General features: G+C 41.9%; 1 protein-coding gene across 2 annotated transcripts in view; it reads right to left on the minus strand.

Moving 5' to 3' along the window:
• The window catches only part of LOC124148004 (D(2) dopamine receptor-like), a 375,182-nt gene that overhangs the window by 23,619 nt on the left and 330,318 nt on the right, over positions 1 to 21,245 (minus strand). For both annotated transcript variants that reach the window (XM_046518924.2, XM_046518925.2), the window contains one exon: positions 19,145 to 20,370. In XM_046518924.2, the coding sequence (XP_046374880.1) occupies positions 19,145 to 19,693 (549 nt within the window). In that variant the 5' untranslated portion in view covers positions 19,694 to 20,370. The remainder of the gene's footprint in view (positions 1 to 19,144; positions 20,371 to 21,245) is intronic.

Genomic DNA, 21,245 nt, shown 5'->3' on the forward strand with positions numbered 1-21,245 from the left:
AGTGTTTTATTGTACGATACACAACTCCCATTGGTTTATTTCTTAAATACACAGAGCTCGATTATCAAACAAAGTGTGTCGTAACTACCACATGCGGTAGCATCCGCCACACACACAATTTGCAGTCAATGTTCACAATATGTAAGTATGAATGAACCATCACAAACGTCAAAAACTATCGATTGTTACGTACTTCTGCCTTCACCCTCTTGCATTTGTTTCATCAACAGGGGCCAACTTATTAAAGTGGAGTGTACGAGATTTCCTTTCATTCAAATCACACAAGTTTGTCACATCAAGGATAAATACATTCTTGTGTGGATTCAGAATGTAATAATTTCGTAAGTAGCTTTTTTCCTCAGCGCTCTGTTTCCTTGTCTAATACCCTCCAAATCCCACCAGTAGTGACTACTTTATACTAGTGCACACGGTTCATCTTCTTTAGCTATATTTTATCCTATTAAAAATATAATAAGCTGACTGTGGATAGTTTTATATAAAATGACACACTTGCCTCTCCTTCATCTTGTGACCTTGACCTTCAGGCAAAAAGTGCACTTCCGGTATTCTCGACCGACTTGAACACATCGGAATTCCTCATTATTATTTCTTGCCATGACTCGTGAATGTTTTTCTTTAAATGAAAATGTTTCGTCCATTCTATTTTTAACATGTGACGCCTCTGGACACCGGTTTTATAATTGTTGTTTACATCCTCACACAGTGCATCCTCTTTTGATTATTACGGAGGTAACGTTTTACGGAAGGGAGAGTATAAAAATAGAAGTAACTATTCCTACATCTATAAATAAGGTCGGTTGTTCATCATATATGACACCTGGGTCTTCGGAGTGGCGGGCCAACACACAACTATCTTTCCTCCACCGCCCCGATGTTATTTACTCTCATTACTGCGGCGTTAAACAACATTCACCCATGCGCTCGTTTTCAGTGATTTATTTTGTCACTGTAAACATGAAAAACGTGTTCATATTAAAATTCAATTTTATCCGAAGTTAGTTATATGAATATTGAAATTATAGATAACTGTGTGAGTGCGGTTTTATGCCGCATTTAACAATATTCCAGCCATATAAAGGCAGGGGGACACCAGAGATGGGCCTCACACATATGTACTCTTGTTGTGAATCCAACCCGGGACTTAGGCGTGAATTAGAATTTAGTTTGTTATAATGTGCTCTTTGATTCAATCCAAGTTCGTTATAACCAGTTTTGAATGGACACTTCTGGGAGATGTCCCCCGACTCTAGGCCCGCCATTCGCCTAGCTCTTCCAAGTGAACACCTGGTGTTCCATCTATATACTAGTACTTTTCACAACAGTTTTGCAATTCACGTCCAATGTAATCTGGCCCTGCTGATGATCGAGACTTATTATTCTCTGGCGTTGACGTTTTATCTTTCCATATTACCAAAAGACCATTGCTATGCTACTTCGTGCATAGTTTAAGATGAAGCCAGTATGGAAATGTATCGTTTTATTTGCCAACCTATCACAATCACAAGTTCACATTTGCTGAGCAGAGTTGCGTCCCTCGGGTCTGCTGGGATTCGCTGATCGAGGACTCGAATCCCTGTCTCGCCTTGTTTATCTGTTTGGATTATACTGTCGTCTGACCTCAACAACCGGAGCCATTTTCGATGTATCTTCGACATTAAGCCGTAGTCGGATGGAGTTCAAAACAGAGGAATCAACTCACTCACTCACTCACTCACTCCTTTGTATCACGAAATAACTTGGTATTCCCCATCGAGATTAATCTTCAATCATAACGCGTCCTTCAATACGTGACCGTGTTCGGCGGTCTGTCCCGGGGTAATAATGCGCTTTGAGCACGATATTCAACAAGGAAATTACCTCGCATTTAAACACACCATCACTACTGCACTGTAGACAACCTGCAGAATGTAAGCATACACGCGGCCTTGACCTTTATGGAGAATGACGTCAGGCTGCGTGCACTAATAAAAACCGGAAACATGCAGAATATACCATGTAAGTAATGTCTCATGCCCTTATCCAAAACTTACGCAGCGGAAATGTCAAAGGTACTCTGCAAGCCGAGGCGATCTCCATCTTCGAGGAACTTTCATCTCACCGTCGGCCATTATTCTATGTCATGAAGTCGTGTTACAGTGACAGTTGCCATGGTAAACTAAGTGCCATTTACGTTTACTTTCATACCAAGAAGACAAGGGAAAAAAACGTGGCTTTTTATAAAAAAAATGGGCGTCATTAAAAAGATATATAAGAGGTAAGGTGAAATTTGTTTTAACGTCGCGTTCAAGAGTACTGCACCTTTGAAGCGACGTGCGTGTACGTGTGTGTGTGTGTGTGCGTGTGCGTGCGTGCGTGTGCGTGCGTGTGTGTATGGCTGCTTTTACTAGTCCGAACTCACACCGCCCACTGAGATACCATGCCGCGGTATAACACGGATACCCTTCTCAGACATATAAATGTGTCTATTGCCGACCATTCCTTGTTTTAACCCCTTAATGCCGAGCAACAGGCAGGGTAACAATAAGTACCATCTATTGACATCTCTTGATATGACGCTGCCGGAGATCCAACCACCGACCTTCCGCTCTCCTCGGAGACGCTCTATCGACAAGACCACGGAGGCGGCTTAGTCATATTGGGAATAGTCGTGTTTGTGCATGCATGTATAAGTACATGTATATATGTATTTAAGAAATAAACAACGACCAGGAGATATCAACATTATGTACAGCCTCTTTAAGGGTGATGATTAAATGTACAAGCTTTAAGAACATTTACCCGTATTCAAATTTAAAAGGTCCCTTAATAGAACCCGATCTCGGCAATGATGGACAAGTCCATTTTATGCACAGGTGGATATTTCACGCATATTCTCACAATCCTCACGTCGTTTACCTGCACCTTTTCTCCCAACACCGATTGTCATATCTCTCCCGCTTTTGGGAGCGATCGTTTGGCCATCGCGTTTATCTGCGTTGCCAAGCTACATCTACGGGAAACAACTCACTAGACACTCCCCCCTCAAAATAACATCATCCAATATACGACGTCATCAAGTTACGAGCTCATTTGCCAACTTAATATGGGACATGCTAAACACTCATGACATTATTACGGTGGTAAAAAGATCAATGTGCGTTCAAAAAATGAAACCACGACCATAGGTTTATATTGACGACCCTAAGGGACACAATTTTGCACAGCTAATTGCGGCGCCTTAGACAACTGGACCACCCGTGTTGGGTGAGATCAATTGTGTCACAGATGTAAAGTATTACACTATCAACCTGTGGTACGCCTGGTCCAGGTTCGATCATTCAAACACCCTCGGTATTGGCTAAAATATTGGCTCGTCACAACGATTTCTACCCACATGGGTACAATGTGTGACCCCATTCCCGCCGCCATGTTGCGAAAAGCGGCGAAAAAGAATACTCAACCACCCACTGTAGTGAGTGAGTCAGTGAGTCAGTGAGTCAGTGAGTTTGGTTTAAAACGGTTTTGAACAGTATACACGACGCGTCAGCTTGATGTGTGAGGAAAGCCCCAAGTGATGCAGGTCTCAGACGCTTACCACTTTGGTGAAATCCACGAGCACGGGTAAAGTGCCGACAAACATAGAAACATAATGAGGGCGAACCGGGATTGGAACCCGCGTTCTGGCGTGCCCAAGGAACGCAACACTGCTCAGCGACGAGATAGCCACCCGTGTCCCCACTCACTCAGCATCCCCCCCCCCCCCCCCATCATACACACACACACACACAAACCACTGTAATTAATAACTAAATGACAACGTGCACTTAAAATCAATGTCATATTCTTATGGCGATGAGATTGATTACTCCCATATCGTGACACTAAAATCGACATCGTGTCAAGACTTGGACCAACACCCGCGTCAGGGAGGTAAAGATTTTTCTGTCATTTAATCGTTTTGAATTACTCTGTCAAACACGCTTTTATCAAACACACAACCAGGAGCGACATGGCGTCCACCCGTCAATCACAGGGAGATTCGTCAGATGGGGCATGACAGTTGTCAATTTTGGATTTGAAGTTCGGTCGAAGAAAATGCTTAAAAATACATTAATGGCAGTTCATGTTGTAACTTAGAAACACAATCAAATTGATGGATTCAATAAATCCATCATGTCATAGCAGTTGTGTAGATAGTGTAGACGCGTGATGTTAGTACTTGTTGTTGTAGTAGTAGTAGTAGTAGTAGTAGTTGTAGTAGTAGTAGTAGTAGAAGTAGTTGTAGTAGTATTTGTAGCAGTAGTAATAGTAGTCGTAGTAGTTGTCGTTGCAGCAACAACAGAAGAGGTAGAAGTAGCGTTGATGATAAGGTGGCAGTAGTAACAATAGCAGTACAAATAACAGTAGCAGTAGTAGTGAGTGAGTGAGGGAGGTTTTACGCCGCTTTTAGCAATATTCCAGCAATATCACGGCGGGGGACACCAGAAATGGGCTTCACACATTGTACCCATGTCGGGAATCGAACCCGGGTCTTCGGCGTGACGAGCGAACGCTTTAACCACTAGGCTACCCGACCGCCCCCAGTAGCAGTAGTAACAATAGCAGTACAAATAACAGTAACAGTAGTAACAATAGCAGTACAAATAACAGTAGCAGTAAGAGCATTGAAGCTAACGCTGGATCAGATTATATTCGGGGTAATTATAATATTAACAAACAAAACATAACTTAAATGGTTTTAACGTAAAAGACGAACCGTCTCGTCTTCTTCTTGCGGTCTCATTTCCACAACAGCACAGTGAGCGTCTATTTGTAGCGGACATGAGTTACTTCCCTTTGAACATTAGCCTCACGTATGTGATTGCTGGAAGGAGTGACGCTGGTTTTCTGTAGTGGTCGAGTATGCCAAGCATACGAGAAATCTCTCAATACCAGGACTGAAAACATGGTTGCGTCATTCCACGTAACTGGAAATCACTGTGACTAGACTTCCAACCTTTCTGCTCTGAATGAAACCAATGTAAGTGCGGTTAGTTTTAACGAGTCAATGTGAGTGTTTGCTTGCGGTGTTTGCAAAGTCTTGCGTCGGAATTACGGCTCTTAGAACTGTTGATGTTTTTACCAGAAATTAACATGAGGATACATTGCTGACATCCTTTCTCATTCCGCAACCACAACCACAGGTGGTGTACTGTTGCTTGATGTTGTTCATAAATGACAGGTACATAAGAACGACATTGTCGTCATTGGCGAATCGATTGGGTAGCATAGTGGTAAAAGCGTTCGCTCGTCTGACCGAAGGTCCAAGTTCGACTCCCTATAAATATGCAATGTGTGAAGCCCATATCTGGTGCCCCGCCATGTAATTGCTGTAGTATTGCTAAAAGCGGCGAAAACTAATACTCAGTCATATCTAACGCCAGTCTTGTTTGTTTGTTTAACGCCGCCTCACGCGATTCTTTTAAGTTACTTAATGTTACTCAATACAGGTACAACACTATGTGACGAGCTCAACGCTCAGATAGAGCCATGCCTAACATCACATTTGCCCTGGTCGAGCATAATGACGCTCACTATTTCCTAACGGGTTTCTCAATGCCCCTTCAAGCACAGTCTCTGTAATGTCACCCTTTTGACCGGAAGTCGACAACGATCTTACTTGGCTATTTTAGGACACTCAATACCCGATATCAAGGTTTCAGCAATTTAACAAATAAAGATGTCTGGCATATTCTTTTTTGGGGCTAAGGTTATGACATTGCGTGATGTAAACGGCATTAAGACAGTGTACTTTTATACACTTACTTATATACATCAAGTTTCTTTGAAAGCATTTCTTACATTAAGGTGCACTTGTTTTTAGACATATCAGCACTGATTGTACACCGTCTGTATCTTTTTACTCTTCAATGCTTATGATCTGCAAAACGGAGACGATATTGCTGAGTATTGTGTTTCGGAAATGTCAATTTATTTCGGGACAAAATATCAAGAGATATCTTCGTATTAAAGAGAAAAGCACCATACAACCTCACATTTCTCTTATCCAGTTTAACATCATGTCGTTCTCTCGGCATTTAAGCTTCTTCAGAATGAGATGATCGGGTATTATGTGAGAAATTATTGTTATTGGATATTTGATGCCCAGAGATCTCATTTGGGAGTGATGGTGTTTCTCGACGTTGTAAAATTCAAGACTCAAACGTTCTCAGTGATCAGTGTATCTTCGTGCACCGCTGGAGGCTGCCATGACGTCACCATTGTCTAGTAACCCGTGTTGTTACAAAAATGCGGAAAACATAACCAAACCGAACTGAAGTTGTCCTCATGAGTCCTCATGAGTTAAAAAATAAATTTTCAAATCATGATGTTATATACAATTATAAGTTACAAAATTCAGATTTGACGTCACTAAAATATTCAAAGAATGTTTGACAGTTAAAACAAATGACCAGAAAACACGACAGAAATCGATATAATCGAGTGTAATGCAAGACCTATAGTTTGATTAAAGGCTGTTATCGGTGTTTCCGTTATTCAAATAAAAAATCCACTGAAAATATCGGACTCCAAATTCAATTTATCGCATTTAAATCTACGTGTAAGCTAGCTCCACATTGAAAACACTAAATGGTTGTTTCCTAAATGAATGCGGTATCAACAACCTAAATGCCACGTTTTTTTTCCAATTTTGGACTGTAAAAAACCAAAAGACAATCAACAAAACAAGGAAGCTAAAAAGCAATGAATAACTTTTTCGGGATTGAATTCAATTTAACAACGTTTTTAAATCTTTGTTTTAAGATTGCAGCACACACTCCATTTGTTTCACAATTTAGGTTAGATTAGTAATGGAACCTCGTTAATCCGGACCGTACCGTTTCCATAGAATTCGTCCTGATTAACAAGTATCCGGTTTAACGAGTCATCGTCACAGAATAACTACCTGTGTATCACTGTAAATGTTATTAAGAAAATCTTCCGGAAAGCGAGTGTACGGACTATCGAGGTTGCGCTGTATAATGGGCTGTGGTAGGAGAGTGTATCGTGATGTAGGTCAAGGGTCATTATCGGGTCGATTAATTGATTTGGACTATTGAAGAAGGCTGCTCTGCTCCGGGTGAGATGAGGTGAAAAGGGGTTAACGTGGCGTTCCAAAGCATTGCACTTACAGTGTGTAGCGATATACATGCATGCCTGTGTGTGTGTGTGTGTGTGTCTGAGTGTGTGTGTGTGTGTGTGTGTCTGAGTGTGCGTGCTTGCGTATGTGTGTGAGTGTGTGTATGTGTTCCTGTGTGTGCGTGTATGTGTGTTTGTGTGTGTGTGTGTGTGTGTGTGTGCGTGCGTGTATGTGTTTGTGTGTGTGTGCATGTGTGTGCGTATGTGTGTGTGTGCGTGTGTGCGTGCGTGCGTGTGTGTGTGTGTGTGTGTGTTCCTGTGTGTGCGTGTATGTGTTTGTGTGTGTGTGTGCCTGTGTGTGTGTGTGTGTGCCTGTGTGTGTGTGTGTGCCTGTGTGTGTGCGTGCGTGCGTGCGTGCGTGTGTGTGTGTGTGTGTGCGTGTGTGTGTGTGCGTGCGTGCGTGCGTGTGTGTGTGTGCATATGTGTGTGTGTGTGTGTGTGTGTGTGCATGTGTGTGTGTGTGTGTGTGTGTGTGTGTGTGTGTGTGTGTGTGTGTGTGTGTGTGGGTGAGTCACTGGGCTACATGTACCTGTGTCCTGCGATTATGAAAGCATATTGTGAGTTCAGTTAGAGGATGTCATCTTGGAGTTTAGTCTGTCTAATGTTCATTGCATCTATTGTGGCCAAGCAAACTCACATCTCACCCTAAAGTACCCGTCGACATTGTGACAGATATTCACCGACTCCTTGTCAAACCTGAGAGCTGGGCTCCGTTCAGACACTCACACAAGACCAACCAACTATGATTTTCTGTAAAATGAATACATTCCTACAACCAAACTATAGAGGATATGTCACGTGTCGAGTGAACTATATCTTCGTTGATTGGACAATTGGCCCTACCAGTTTCACCACGTATGTGGGTTCGAAATAGTAATTTCGATGCCTCCCTTTGTATTTTCTGTACTCATTACGTGCTATTTAGCTAAACTGTATTATGCTGCCACACATCGACACAACGAAACAATGTTCAAACGGTGTACGGTCGAAATGGTTCTCTGGTGCCACTGTTGGAAGTACGAGTACAATTTACATGTGAGTGAGTCTGAGTGTGTGAGTGAGTTTGGTTTTCGCCATTTTTTAGAACATTCAAGCCATACAACGGCGGGGGACATCAGTAATGGGCGTCACACATTATGTGGGGAAACGAACCCGGGCCTTTGGCATGACGACGAGCGAACGCTTTAACCACTAGGCTACCTTTGCAAAGCGACGTTAACACCTCGCCCACCTCTCTTTGGAATTGACTTCATCACACACCTGCAGGTGAAAAGTCCATTTGAGATAACTGGTATCAAACATATGTGTGAGATCAAATTCCAGGTCCGTGATTGGCTTTGCCATGGTGATGACCTAAGGTCAGATTATGACGGACTACTTTCCTGATTGTAATTCAATGATAACTGTCTCGTGATTCAGTCGAATTCACCAACGCCGGCGTCGAAACTTTATCGTTTTAGGGTGTTAAAAAATGACCTTTGATCTTATATAAAGTTTGCATTATCATTATCGTCTTGATAATCCACGGATATGGCTTGAATTGTTTTGCGAAGGGTCACATTAGATACGAGTAGTAAGCACTGAGCCGGAAGACGTCACTCATGGTCGCTGTGCTGTGTATTAATGGGCCCCATGAGAAAAACTAACGATGCATCAATTCCATGCTAAAATGCTGTGATTTTGGGGTGTATAGGAAACAGATTACTTCGCTCGTGCCTGCGATCCATATACCATTGATCTTACAACTCGTTTTTTCAGAACGTATCTAACTCGTTTACTCTTTCGCTCGTCTGATACTTTTTTGAAACAACTGGTTTTAAGATAAATGGTATCAGAGAGGCACTCGTGTAGCGATCTCTATTTATCTGTGAGGTTGATATAATATATAACAATTATAGTCACATAATAATAACTATCCTTGTCTGAATATCATTCAAACACAGGATATTGTAGCCTACGTGAGCACGGATGACCCGTTGTTCTTTATCAAGGTTGTAATAAGACGTTTGATGACAAAATATTCCGATCCTAACATTTCTCTGATGCAACTCAAGATACAAACTATATTAGCGCCATATCGCATGGCATAATTGTCCGTATTCCACTACAAACATGAGACGGTGTTTGCCCTCTTCCTGCAGCTTGTTGAGATGCCAGCGTCTATATTAACCAGCCAGGCTCAGCCCTGTCATTCATTCGTGTTGTTAGTGACTTGGATCCGATCTCGAATTCTAGACCGTCCTTCGATGTGTTGGCGGCGACACTAAACCGGTTGAAAGGAGGTTATGAATAGTAGCTTCTGTTTCTAACACGCGCGTGTCATGTCTCGAACAAAGGTCATGGGACAGATGTGCAATAATAGACAACGCATAGTTCCACTCCATTCTGTCACATGAAAATATATGGGGGGTTGGGGCCATTAGGGTTGAACGAAATGTACACCAGCACGTGATAGAACTTGCACAACCGGGCCTGTAGACCTCACGTGAATAAACTTCTGAGTTTGTGGCATTAAGTTTGATTCTTTGTTCTATTATTTTGTAGATTCTAACTTTAATTTTCATTGTTTTTATTTAATTCTTTATTGCTATTATTATTTTTTTTAAATATTATTATTATTATTATTATTATTATTATTATTATTATTATTATTATTATTCCCCCGGCATATAATGCGGGGGGATAGTGTCATCACCTGGTTTGTCTGTCCATATTTCGTTTTCCGGAGCACATCTGGAAAACTGCGAAAGATTTTTCATCCAAACTTGGTACATGTATTAACCAGGGGTTGAAGTGGAGCCATTTGCTATTGTGGGGACCGGGGGGATTTGTCATCTTCTGATGACTTGTTTGTCTTTTCGGTGGGGGCGTCATCTTGAAAACTGTTGAGTTACAGTTGGTGTATAATGATATTGAAGAGATGCTCATATTTAAAAAAACCCAGAAATGATTTAAACGTTGATCTCTCGGCACCATTAAAGATTATGAATTATTTCTTCAGACATGAATATGTTTTACATTAACGCCTAGTAAAGATAGAAGCAAATTTGAATAAACTAAACAACTTTCTTGCAAAACAATACTTTAGTGAAACGTCGTTTAAAACTTTTAATGAAATTTACATTTTTTCTGATTACAACACCAGAATGGAGTGAAATTTAATAAAATTATGTTAATCCCCTGTTTCAAAAACATTGAATGTATTCTTTAAACATGCTTCACAAACGGAAAGTAATTAATCATAGAAACAGAAAAAGATGTTAATGCGTTTTATAAAATTACATTTGCAGAAACGAAAACATAACGTATTGCAATAATACGACAAAATAGTGCCCCCCACCCCTTACCATGAACTATTTTCAATAGAGAGTGTTACACAGTCCATGGCTGTTTAAATTATTGTCATCTTCGCTCGCGTTTTTCTTTGAAAGGAGAAGCCGTAAAAAACATTGACAACACTTTTTTAAAAGACATCCACCTTTTTCTTGTAAAACCTGAGGCAAAAATAACCTTTTATAGTATTTTTGCAACAACTTAAAAAAGCCCATTCCAGACCCTCCTAAAATATTAAATGGTCGATTCTTTGTTGCAACATATTACTGTTCAAAGCGTAAAAACCAAACTCACTGACTCACTATGACAAGGATAATAAGATAGAACAGCGATGTTATTACATGTGTGTGTTGTGTCGTATTGGTTTAAAGAAACGAGTATCGTATTGGTTTTGGTATTTCCCGAATGAGGGCGAGGTGAACTCATAAATTCTGGCATGGGATTCGTAAAGTGAAATGAATATACATACGAAAATTGATCTGAGTGATAGGTTTGTGTTTCAACTGTATTTTAACAATATCACGGTATATCAGCAGGTCTTGGATGTTTACAACTTTAGTGAAACCCACGTGAAATCATATGGTGCGGACAAACCCAGGATTATTTCCAGGGCGAATTTTGGATTCGAACCAATGAGTCGAGGATTCTGCCTTAACCAAGGGAGTTAATCGTCTACAGGGCTTAACGTGAACGAGGCTCCCATGCTCCATTTTGAATGGAAATATCAACACTTAATAAATAAGCGACCATATCCTTTCTATAATCGTAAAATGCTCAACGTATGAGAAACGAGGCGCCAGCGTACTGATCACAAATTAAATGGAGTTAAGCAAGGATGGTCGCGGAGGGTAGTTGGATGGGTGACCACATTCGTCAACTTGACTCCCGAGAGTTTATTGGTCTACGGTCCTCCCACACTGAAGCGCATGTAACCTCCCCTTGACTTTATTCGAAATATGCCTCGGTTCAACCAGCAGTGAATGGGTACCCGGTAATATTCGATGATAATGTGATTGTTAACCTTTTAGCGCCTCACAGTCAGATTGGGTTGTAACATCCCCAGGGAGCTGAGAATGAAACTTGAGTGCACACTAATCTATTGACCGGGGAAATTGACCGGGGAAAAAATCCTGTAGCACTATGAACATTCACTTAGTAAATGGAATCTGGCACATTATTAATGGACTTATTATAGCATTATTATCTTCAGTAAAGACAAGGTATTGTACAGCTGACAAAATCAGCATGCCGCCAGTGATACGCTGACGGATGATTGTCGTTGTCATTACATGACGTCATCAGTGTTGTCTATACCGCGGTCCTTGCATGGCGACAACAGTGCTGCCTGTATTACGCCAATAATTGTTTTTGTGTGCGGCCCAAAATGCTTCAGAGCGCGTGTGGTCATTATTACGCATGTGAATAATACCGCTCCCGTCCACATCCGGGCAACAGAAAATATACATCCATGTTTGATGGTGGCTTAAAATGAAACCAGCAAGAAATGGTAAATCGGTGGGGTTGTATTTGATCAGGGTATCACAGTCGTCTTTGACCTTTCCTTTGGCGACAGTTTTCAGCCCAGTAGCGTTTAGATAACGTTTATAATACTTTGGTCAAAGCTTATCCTCAAGTGTATTCTTTCTCTTGCCCGGCAGGATTTTTTAATCCAAATGGTAAACGCAAATACCAATTGATGAAATGTATAATCTAAAATGATATATCACTGGTCAAAACTATGATGTTCGTATGCCTTCTTCAAGCAAGAGGGTAGACTTGGCCCAGTAAAGATATACCCTTATGAATAAACGAGTAGTATGTACTATCTGTCAATCACCTTGTATCGAAATGGTTACATGTTCCAATCTTTGAGACATATAACCTGCAGTCCCTACCAGCAGCTACTAATAATGAGCTATAACAAGATCGGACATATTTTTCATTGTTGCTGCAGCAACAATCGAAGACACAATTTGAGCGCGAGTCTGACATACAGAAACACGATATTTCAATGAATGAAGCAGAGTTTTTTTCCGGTAATCACAAAAGAACACACAAAACATTGATTACAGAAAGGATACATGAAAACCTCACTATACTTTCAGTGAAGTTTACAGATTTCGTTTCATCTTATCAGAACAAAGCGTGGCTTTTAAAAAATGTTTGATGTTCTGTTAAAAGCTTTTAATTTCCATTCAAGTCCTGCTACGAGACAGCTGGGTGCTCCACATACCTATAGATAAGGTCATAAGACAGGAGCGGTCGTTTATTCAACGTTTTCAAGTTGCTATAAACACCGTAATGTGTCGGCACGACAATGTTTAAATGCACTCTCCCTCTTCCTTTGACAATCAATGTTGAAATTGCTTGTCAAATATACTACTCAAGACGATGTGATTGGTTTTTATATAGAAACATTAACTGCGGGAAACAACGTTTTTGTATAATACGTGTATCATTTTCAGAGATGGTGGGGCATGTTTAGTGGAATAAAATTGGGGGAACAAATACAGACATTTTGTAAAAGTGATTCATGGCATGAAGTGTAATCCAACGTGTGACAGTCATTGGCACGTGTCATGACAGCGTGTTACGTATACACTATGTGGGCAGCCGTATTTTAATGCAAGCCCAGACTGTGTATATTTAACGTGTGCGTTATGTTTCTCCAATTGAGGGCTGATAATAAACGCCGATATACACTACGAGATCTGTAGAAAAAAATTAAGATAATGTTTAGGGCTTGTTGCAAATAGTGGGCGATGTTATAGGTTCTGACGCAGTTCAATACTTCCAGAATCTTGTACACAGATTAAACACACACACACACACACACACACACACGCACACGCACGCATACACACACACAAACACAAACGCACGCACGCACGCACACACACACGCACACATACACGCACGCACGCACGAACGCACGCGCACACACACGCACGCACAAACACACGCCCACACACACGCACACACACGCACGCACACACACACACACATGGCAGTGTTCCGAGGGGGGAGTCTTCCGGGGCAGAATCGTGCAGGAAGACATTTAAGTCAGTCCTCATATGAACAGCGTGTATTGGCGCGGTTTGACTAAACCGTTCCTAGTATCACATCTTATCAACTGGTTTGTGACATATGGTAATGTGCGTGTCTTGTAGGCAAACATTTTCCATGATTTCCATAAAATAATCGAAAATCCGAATTCTGACCATGACAACCCGTCCCCGACAAGTGTTTAAGATTCAGATTAAGGGCCATGTTCCAACCACCACAGGCCCGTAACGAGCATCACCCCAGGAACCCACCAAAACTACAATTAGTCATCTCAGTACTTTATGAATACAATATCAGGGCGTCGGTACAAGAATGAAAAGCCCTTATCGAGCATATGCCCCAACGGGTATCCAAACTTCGTTGCAGCAACTTGTCCACACCATATCTTTCTTTAAATATTTCTAAATCTGCGATCGTTTACATAGGTAGTCCCAGAGACAGAAATCGATAGTACAGTTGTAAGAGAAAGTATAATCTGTACGTGAAACATTTAGAAGTCTGTTGTATTTCCTCTGTGCATCCTCTCACAGACAATGTCGCAATCGATACGTGTGAATGTCTCTCGATACGTGTCCAGCGTTAATTCTTTCTTAAACTACTCGGACGTCTAAATGTATCTTTAATTCGTGGCATTAGCTTAAATATGTGATCGATAGCGAAGTACTGGACCCAGTGCAGTCGATAAACGCGATTATATAGGGAAGACTGACATGCCACGCACAATTCTACTATTCAGCATCGAGCGGGTATTTAGCAATAGCCATGCCCAGATTGGGCATTAAGGAGATCTATTACCACTTTGAAACATACCTTCACCCAACTTAAGTCCCATGTGCAGTAAATACACGAGAACGCTACTTAGGTTTAGCTGAACGAGCAATGCTCACGGTGCATGATTCCAAGGCGGTGTACTTAGTGTATATAAATCAAAATCACCATATGGTTCCAGGTGTGCGAAACCGCCACCTTGGTTTAGTGGAACAAGCGTACACGGAGAGCGGGAGGTCAGGGTTCGATACCAAAAGGCGTCAAAAGATGGTATTGTTTGGCGCTCGGCATTAAGGGGCTAAAACAAGGACAGGTCGTCTCGGAGTCAGTATACTGTGTCTGAGTGGGGTATTCATGTTAAACTGCGGCATGGTATCTCAGTGGGCTATCACTATAAAACCGACATTCGCCTAGTGAGATTGATTTTACGCCGCTTTTAGCACTATTCCAGCAATATCACGGCGGGGCACACCTGAAATGGGCTTCACACGTTATACCCATGTGGGGAATCAAACCCGGGTGGCGAGCGAACGCTTTAACCACTAGGCTACCCCACCGCCCCGACATTCGCCCGAACTAGTACAAACAGTCACACACATACACGTGCATGTACGTCGCTATATAAGGCCAAATGTATTGACAGCGACGTTCTACCCCATTTCACCTCACCTAGGATTATGCTTGTATAGTATCTGTACATTTATCACAAGGCCAGCGAAGTTCCTTTAATCCGGACCCCTGTAAATCCGGAAACCCCATTACTCCGGACGATTTACATGGGAACCCTTCTGTGTAAATAAGCAAAGGACTATTCTGTGCCAATGATTTCTTTAATCTGTTCTATTCATTTGGACACGTTCACTGGAAACCTACTGATTTACGAAGTTTCACTGTAACTCTCTTGTTAATCAGCGATTTGAGACTTGTGTGGATATGTTCATATTCCCAATAAGGACATATATAACTGAGTCCAATTATGGGCATTGCAACTGAATCTCCGTTTTATGCACAAGACCATCCCACTAGCCTACCATCCCTCCAACCTAGCACCCCACCACCAACGTAATGCTTACTCTTCAGTGAGTGAGTGAATTTGGGTTTTACGCCGATTTGAGATATGTTCCAGCAATCACGTCGGAGACATATAGTACCCATGTGGGGAATCAAACATGAAACTTTGGTGTGACGACAGGACGCTTTAACCTCTAGACGACCATCGCACTGCCCCTATTTGTCATACTTCCACGCAATTTGAATCATTTTCAAATTGTATGTACAGCGCTCTAACATTAAGGAGTTATATACTACCGACGAGTTATATTAAGAGAATATGTCCTTTTACTATTTCTTCTGGACCTGAGATCTGCATTACCTTTGTATTCAGTCCCGGGTGGCTGGGCAACTAACTGATAAATGAATGGCCTTGACAGCGTACTTGGAAAGATTCTACTCTGTAATTATGCATGTTAAAATGTAATGAACGCATTGACTTATTGAACACGTTATAACGCACTGAACGCATCACAACGTCTTGAACGCGCTGCATTGAAATTCAATTAGTTCTGAGCCTCGTTATTCCGGAAACCTGACCAATCGCTGTCGTGAATGTGTACATTTGCAACAATGCTTCTTGTATTTGATTCGTTAATCAAGAAGTGTGTTCATATTTTTTTCGTAGAACGATTTCGTTCGGAGTAAGAGGGTGTGTCTGTGCACAGTGTCGAACAACCTGACACGATTGTCGTCTCCATCTGTGCTGGGTATCGTATAGTCAATACTTTACATATTTAAAGGCAACGACAGAAACTAACGCTTGTCAGTGTTGGAACATTTTACAGTTGAGGGAAATAAGTACCTCCACCACTATAATGATTGAGTGCAAGGCAAGAGTTGGATAAGACGTTATGTGTTGCATGTTGTTTAACGCCGCACTCAGCAATAGTCCCAGCTATATGACGGTGGTCTGTAAATAATCGTGTGAGGAGCAGACAATTCTGTGATTGATATCATGAGCATCGATCTACGAAATTGGGATACGATGACATGCATCAACCGAGTCAGTGAGCCTGACCACCTGATCCCGATCGCCTCTTACGACAAGCATAGTCGCCTTTTACGGCAAGCATGGGTTGCTGAAGACCTATTCTACCCCAGATCTTCACGGGTCTTGATTCTGACGCATGAATGTAGAGGTGATACAAGTACTTGTTACCTTATAGTAACTCAGTCACCCTGTGCCTTGTTACCTTATAGTAACTCAGTCAACTATGCCTTGTTACCTTTTAGTTACTCAGTTACCCTATGCCTTGTTACCTTATAGTTACTCAGTTACCCCGTGCCTTGTTACCTTATAGTTACTCAGTCACCCTATGCTTTGTTACCTTATAGTTACTAAGTCACCCTGTGCCTTGTTACCTTATAGTTACTCAGTCACCCTATGCTTTGTTACCTTATAGTTACTCAGTCACCCTGTGCCTTGTTACTTTATAGTTACTCAGTCACCCTGTGCCTTGTTACTTTATAGTTACTTAGTCACCCTGTGCCTTGTTACCTTATAGTAACTCAGTCACCCTGTGCCTTGTTACCTTATAGTTACTCAGTCACCCTGTGCCTTGTTACCTTATAGTTACTCAGTCACCCTGTGCCTTGTTACCTTATAGTTACTCAGTCACCCTGTGCCTTGTTACTTTATAGTTACTCAGTCACCCTGTGCCTTGTTACTTTATAGTAACTCAGTCACCCTGTGCCTTGTTACTTTATAGTTACTCAGTCACCCTGTGCCTTGTTACCTTATAGTTACTCAGTCACCCTGTGCGTTGTTACTTTATAGTAACTCAGTCACCCTGTGCCTTGTTACTTTATAGTTACTTAGTCACCCTGTGCCTTGTTACCTTATAGTAACTCAGTCACCCTGTGCCTTGTTACCTTATAGTTACTCAGTCACCCTGTGCCTTGTTACCTTATAGTTACTCAGTTACCCTGTGCCTTGTTACCTTATAGTTACTCAGTCACACTGTGCCTTGTTACCTTATAGTTACTCAGTCACCCTGTGCCTTGTTACCTTATAGTTACTCAGTCACCCTGTGCCTTGTTACCTTATAGTAAATCAGTCACCCTGTGCCTTGTTACCTTATAGTTACTCAGTCTCCCTGTGCCTTGTTACCTTATAGTTACTCAGTCTCCCTGTGCCTTGTTACCTTATAGTTACTAAGTCACCCTGTGCCTTGTTACCTTATAGTTACTCAGTCACCCTGTGCCTTGTTACCTTATAGTTACTCAGTCACCCTGTGCCTTGTTACCTTATAGTTACTCAGTCACCCTGTGCCTTGTTACCTTATAGTTACTCAGTCTCCCTGTGCCTTGTTACCTTATAGTTACTCAGTCACCCTGTGCCGTGTTACCTTGTAGTTATTAAGATACCCCGTGCCTTGTTACTTTATAGTTACTCAGTCACCCTGTGCCTTGTTACCTTATAGTTACTCAGTCACCCTGTGCCTTGTTACCTTATAGTAACTCAGTCACCCTGTGCCTTGTTACCTTATAGTTACTCAGTCACCCTATTCTTTGTTACCTTATAGTTACTCAGTCACCATGTGCCTTGTTACCTTATAGTTACTCAGTCACCCTGTGCCTTGTTACCTTATAGTTACTCAGTCAACCTATGCCTTGTTACCTTATAGTTACTCAGTCACCCTGTGCCTTGTTACTTTATAGTTACTCAGTCACCCTGTGCCTTGTTACCTTATAGTTACTCAGTCACCCTATGCCTCGTTACCTTATAGTTACTCAGTCACCCTGTGCCTTGTTACCTTATAGTTACTCAGTTACCCTGTGCCTTGTTACTTTATAGTTACTCAGTTACCCTGTGCCTTGTTACCTTATAGTTACTCAATTACCCTGTGCCTTGTTACTGGACTGTGGAGTCATAATCATTGTATAATCAGGACACTTCGCACACCAGACACCGCCAATTCCATATCACTTTTTAATAAATCTGCATTGCATGACTTTTAAAGATTCGAAAAATGTATCCGACTTGATATATTGCAAGAGTGGTACAACATTAAGGTAAGGTATCGAAATGAATACCTACACAACATAAAGGTTGCGTATGTCTTTCAACCTTGATTGCATGCCTTAAATAGCGGATAAGATAGTGTTCACGTCAAAGTGTCGATCACATCATCTCGTTCTAGTATTCACATTAATGTGTCAACGAAAACATCAAATTTTCCAGTTCCAGCTAACGTTTCACATACTGGAGCCGTCGTCTAGGCACTGCTACAACCATAGTGTTTGAGGCGCAGCGTGGTCTCAGGCAACTGGTCTATAACTGCATGCGTGCTTCAGGTAATGATACGTTGTAATGCCCTGCTTACATGTTTTCTGCATCAATAAGATTTTATTTGATAGTGATAAATTTGGAAATGTCACTCTACCCAAGTTTTGTAATTCGAAATACGAAAAACGTTTCATACCTCCAGTATCTTTCAAGCCATCACCCTGAATTGGTTTTCGAAACAAGACTTACCACATCTGAACACAACGACGTTGGCAAATCAGAATGTTCTGTAATAATTACGAACATCTCGGGTTATGATTAAACATTACCATAGGCTCTTCACTCGGAGCGTTTGGGACATTGGAACACACATATGCATATGGTGTGTGTATTTCGGATAAACAAGGGGATCAATGTCAATTTTGATTGGTACCTTCGGCGTCTACTTCTATTCATCGGTTTACATTACACAAAGTGATCTATATGTATGATAAGAAAAATAAAAGTATGACTTACCTCCAAATATATAGCAAGCGGCATTACACAAACCGCCACCATAATATCAGCTACGGCAAGAGAGCATATAAAATAGTTGGTCACAGTTTTCAAACTTCTTTCCTTCACCACACTGAGAACAACGAGGATGTTTCCAAAGACCGTGAATAGTGGCACAATGATTAACGCTATCGTCCAATACTTTAGTTCTTCCCCTTCTCCTGATGTACTATTTCCCATGGACACGTTAAAGGAGCACAACGAATCATTCGCATCGCATGGGTACTCCCATGGCCCCCAGCTTATTTCGTCGAAGAAGTCTGCAGTTGATAGCAGGGACCCCGTCGTCGAGATCTCAGTGTCAGGTCGAAGATGCATAGTTGAATCGTTCTGGCTTAGAAGATGGCTGGGGCCGGAGTCATTGAGGTGTGGAACTAGTGTTGGCCAGCTACTTGAGCTAGGGGGTGGCGGGTCATTCGATGTGTCTCCGTCGCTGGCCTCGCCTAAGAATGTACCCTTTCCGTTCTGAAAACTTCCCTGTGCTAGGTACCTCCGTCCCTGAGGAGCCATCGGGAGAGAGAGAGGCCTTCCTTGTAGACTGTTGATGGGAATTACGGGATAGAATAATCCATTGAAATACCTCCCACGACTATCCTCATACACAACCTATCGTGTCCACGGCGAGAGTCATCGGAGTCAACACAAAGACACGATATACAAGATCGTCCTCTACACTTCCTATCTCTCCAGCCACTATCACGAACCTGCACCGGCACTGCAGAAAATCAATGAGGGAAACTTCGAAGCTTTTGAGTAGAGGGGCACAATCATCCTCGAAGAGAAATCTCCAAACTGTGTATATAATCCAAAAAGAGTGTAAGAGAATATTTTCAAAAATCAGATCACACTTTCCATACGAAAACTTCACCGCGGTCCGAATTCATTCAGCACGTACAACAGGAACGGATGTCGTCTGCTTGAGGCTGTCGTCTGCTCCGCTGTGTCGTCTGCCGAGACAGTCGTCTTCTGACCGAACACACAACTCAAGACGGACGAACCACCTAACACGAGATCACTCAACTTGTTCTACCGCTTCTTTCAAGCCATTAACAGGTGAATCATTTGCTTCAAGAAATATCCATCCTCGCCTGTTATCCAAAAGCAACTGGTCGCGAGAACCCAGGTATCCAACTGCAGCTTGCCTCACGACGAGGAGCGGATTACTGACGTCCACATCTAGTGATCTCCTGTAACATCAACAGAGGTACCATCAGAAATGTAAGAAGCGCGGGCTAGGCTCCGCTTGGAGTACGCATCGATTTTTCTGTATGTTGTGACATACTGTGCAAGCATCTTCTATAACATCACGGCCCTACGCCTTGGGAAGGTGCACGGTTACACCAGCAGGCTTTTCTACAGAAGACTCTCGGTTTACCCGACTCTTAAGTACACCCTCAAACAACCCCACCCCACCAACCCAAGCAGATATGTACCAACATACACACACACACAGAGTTGATATATTAACGTACACAAAGTTAACCCGCGGGCCAAGTTGCTATAAAAAAAACATACACAAATTAACCGGCGGCCCCAGTTCAAATATAAACATACACAAATTAACCGGCGGCCCCAGTTCATATATTAACATACACAAATTAACCGGCGGCCCCAGTTCATATATAAACATACACAAATTAACCGGCGGCCCCAGTTCATATATTAGCATACACAAAGTTAACCGGCGGCCCCAGTTCATATATTAGCATACACAAAGTTAACCCGCTTGCGACGTTTATACAATGTTTGGCCCTCACTCAATTCAATATGTACCAACATACACATACACACACACACACACACACACACACACACACACACTCACAGAGTTGATATATTAACATACAGAAAGTTAACCCGCGGGCCAAGTTGCTATAAAAACATATAAAAAGTTAACCGGCGTCCCCAGTTCAAATATTAACATACACAAAGTTAATCGGCGGCCTCGGTTGATATATCAACATACAAAAAGTTAACCAGCTGGCCCAGTTGATATATCAACATACACAAAGTCAACCGGCGGCCCCAGTTGACATATTAACATACACAGAGTTAGTCGGCG

Source organism: Haliotis rufescens, unplaced genomic scaffold (assembly GCF_023055435.1).
Source record: "Haliotis rufescens isolate VD_foot unplaced genomic scaffold, xgHalRufe1.0.p SCAF_18, whole genome shotgun sequence".
In the NCBI taxonomy this organism is placed as follows: Eukaryota; Metazoa; Mollusca; class Gastropoda; order Lepetellida; family Haliotidae; genus Haliotis; species Haliotis rufescens.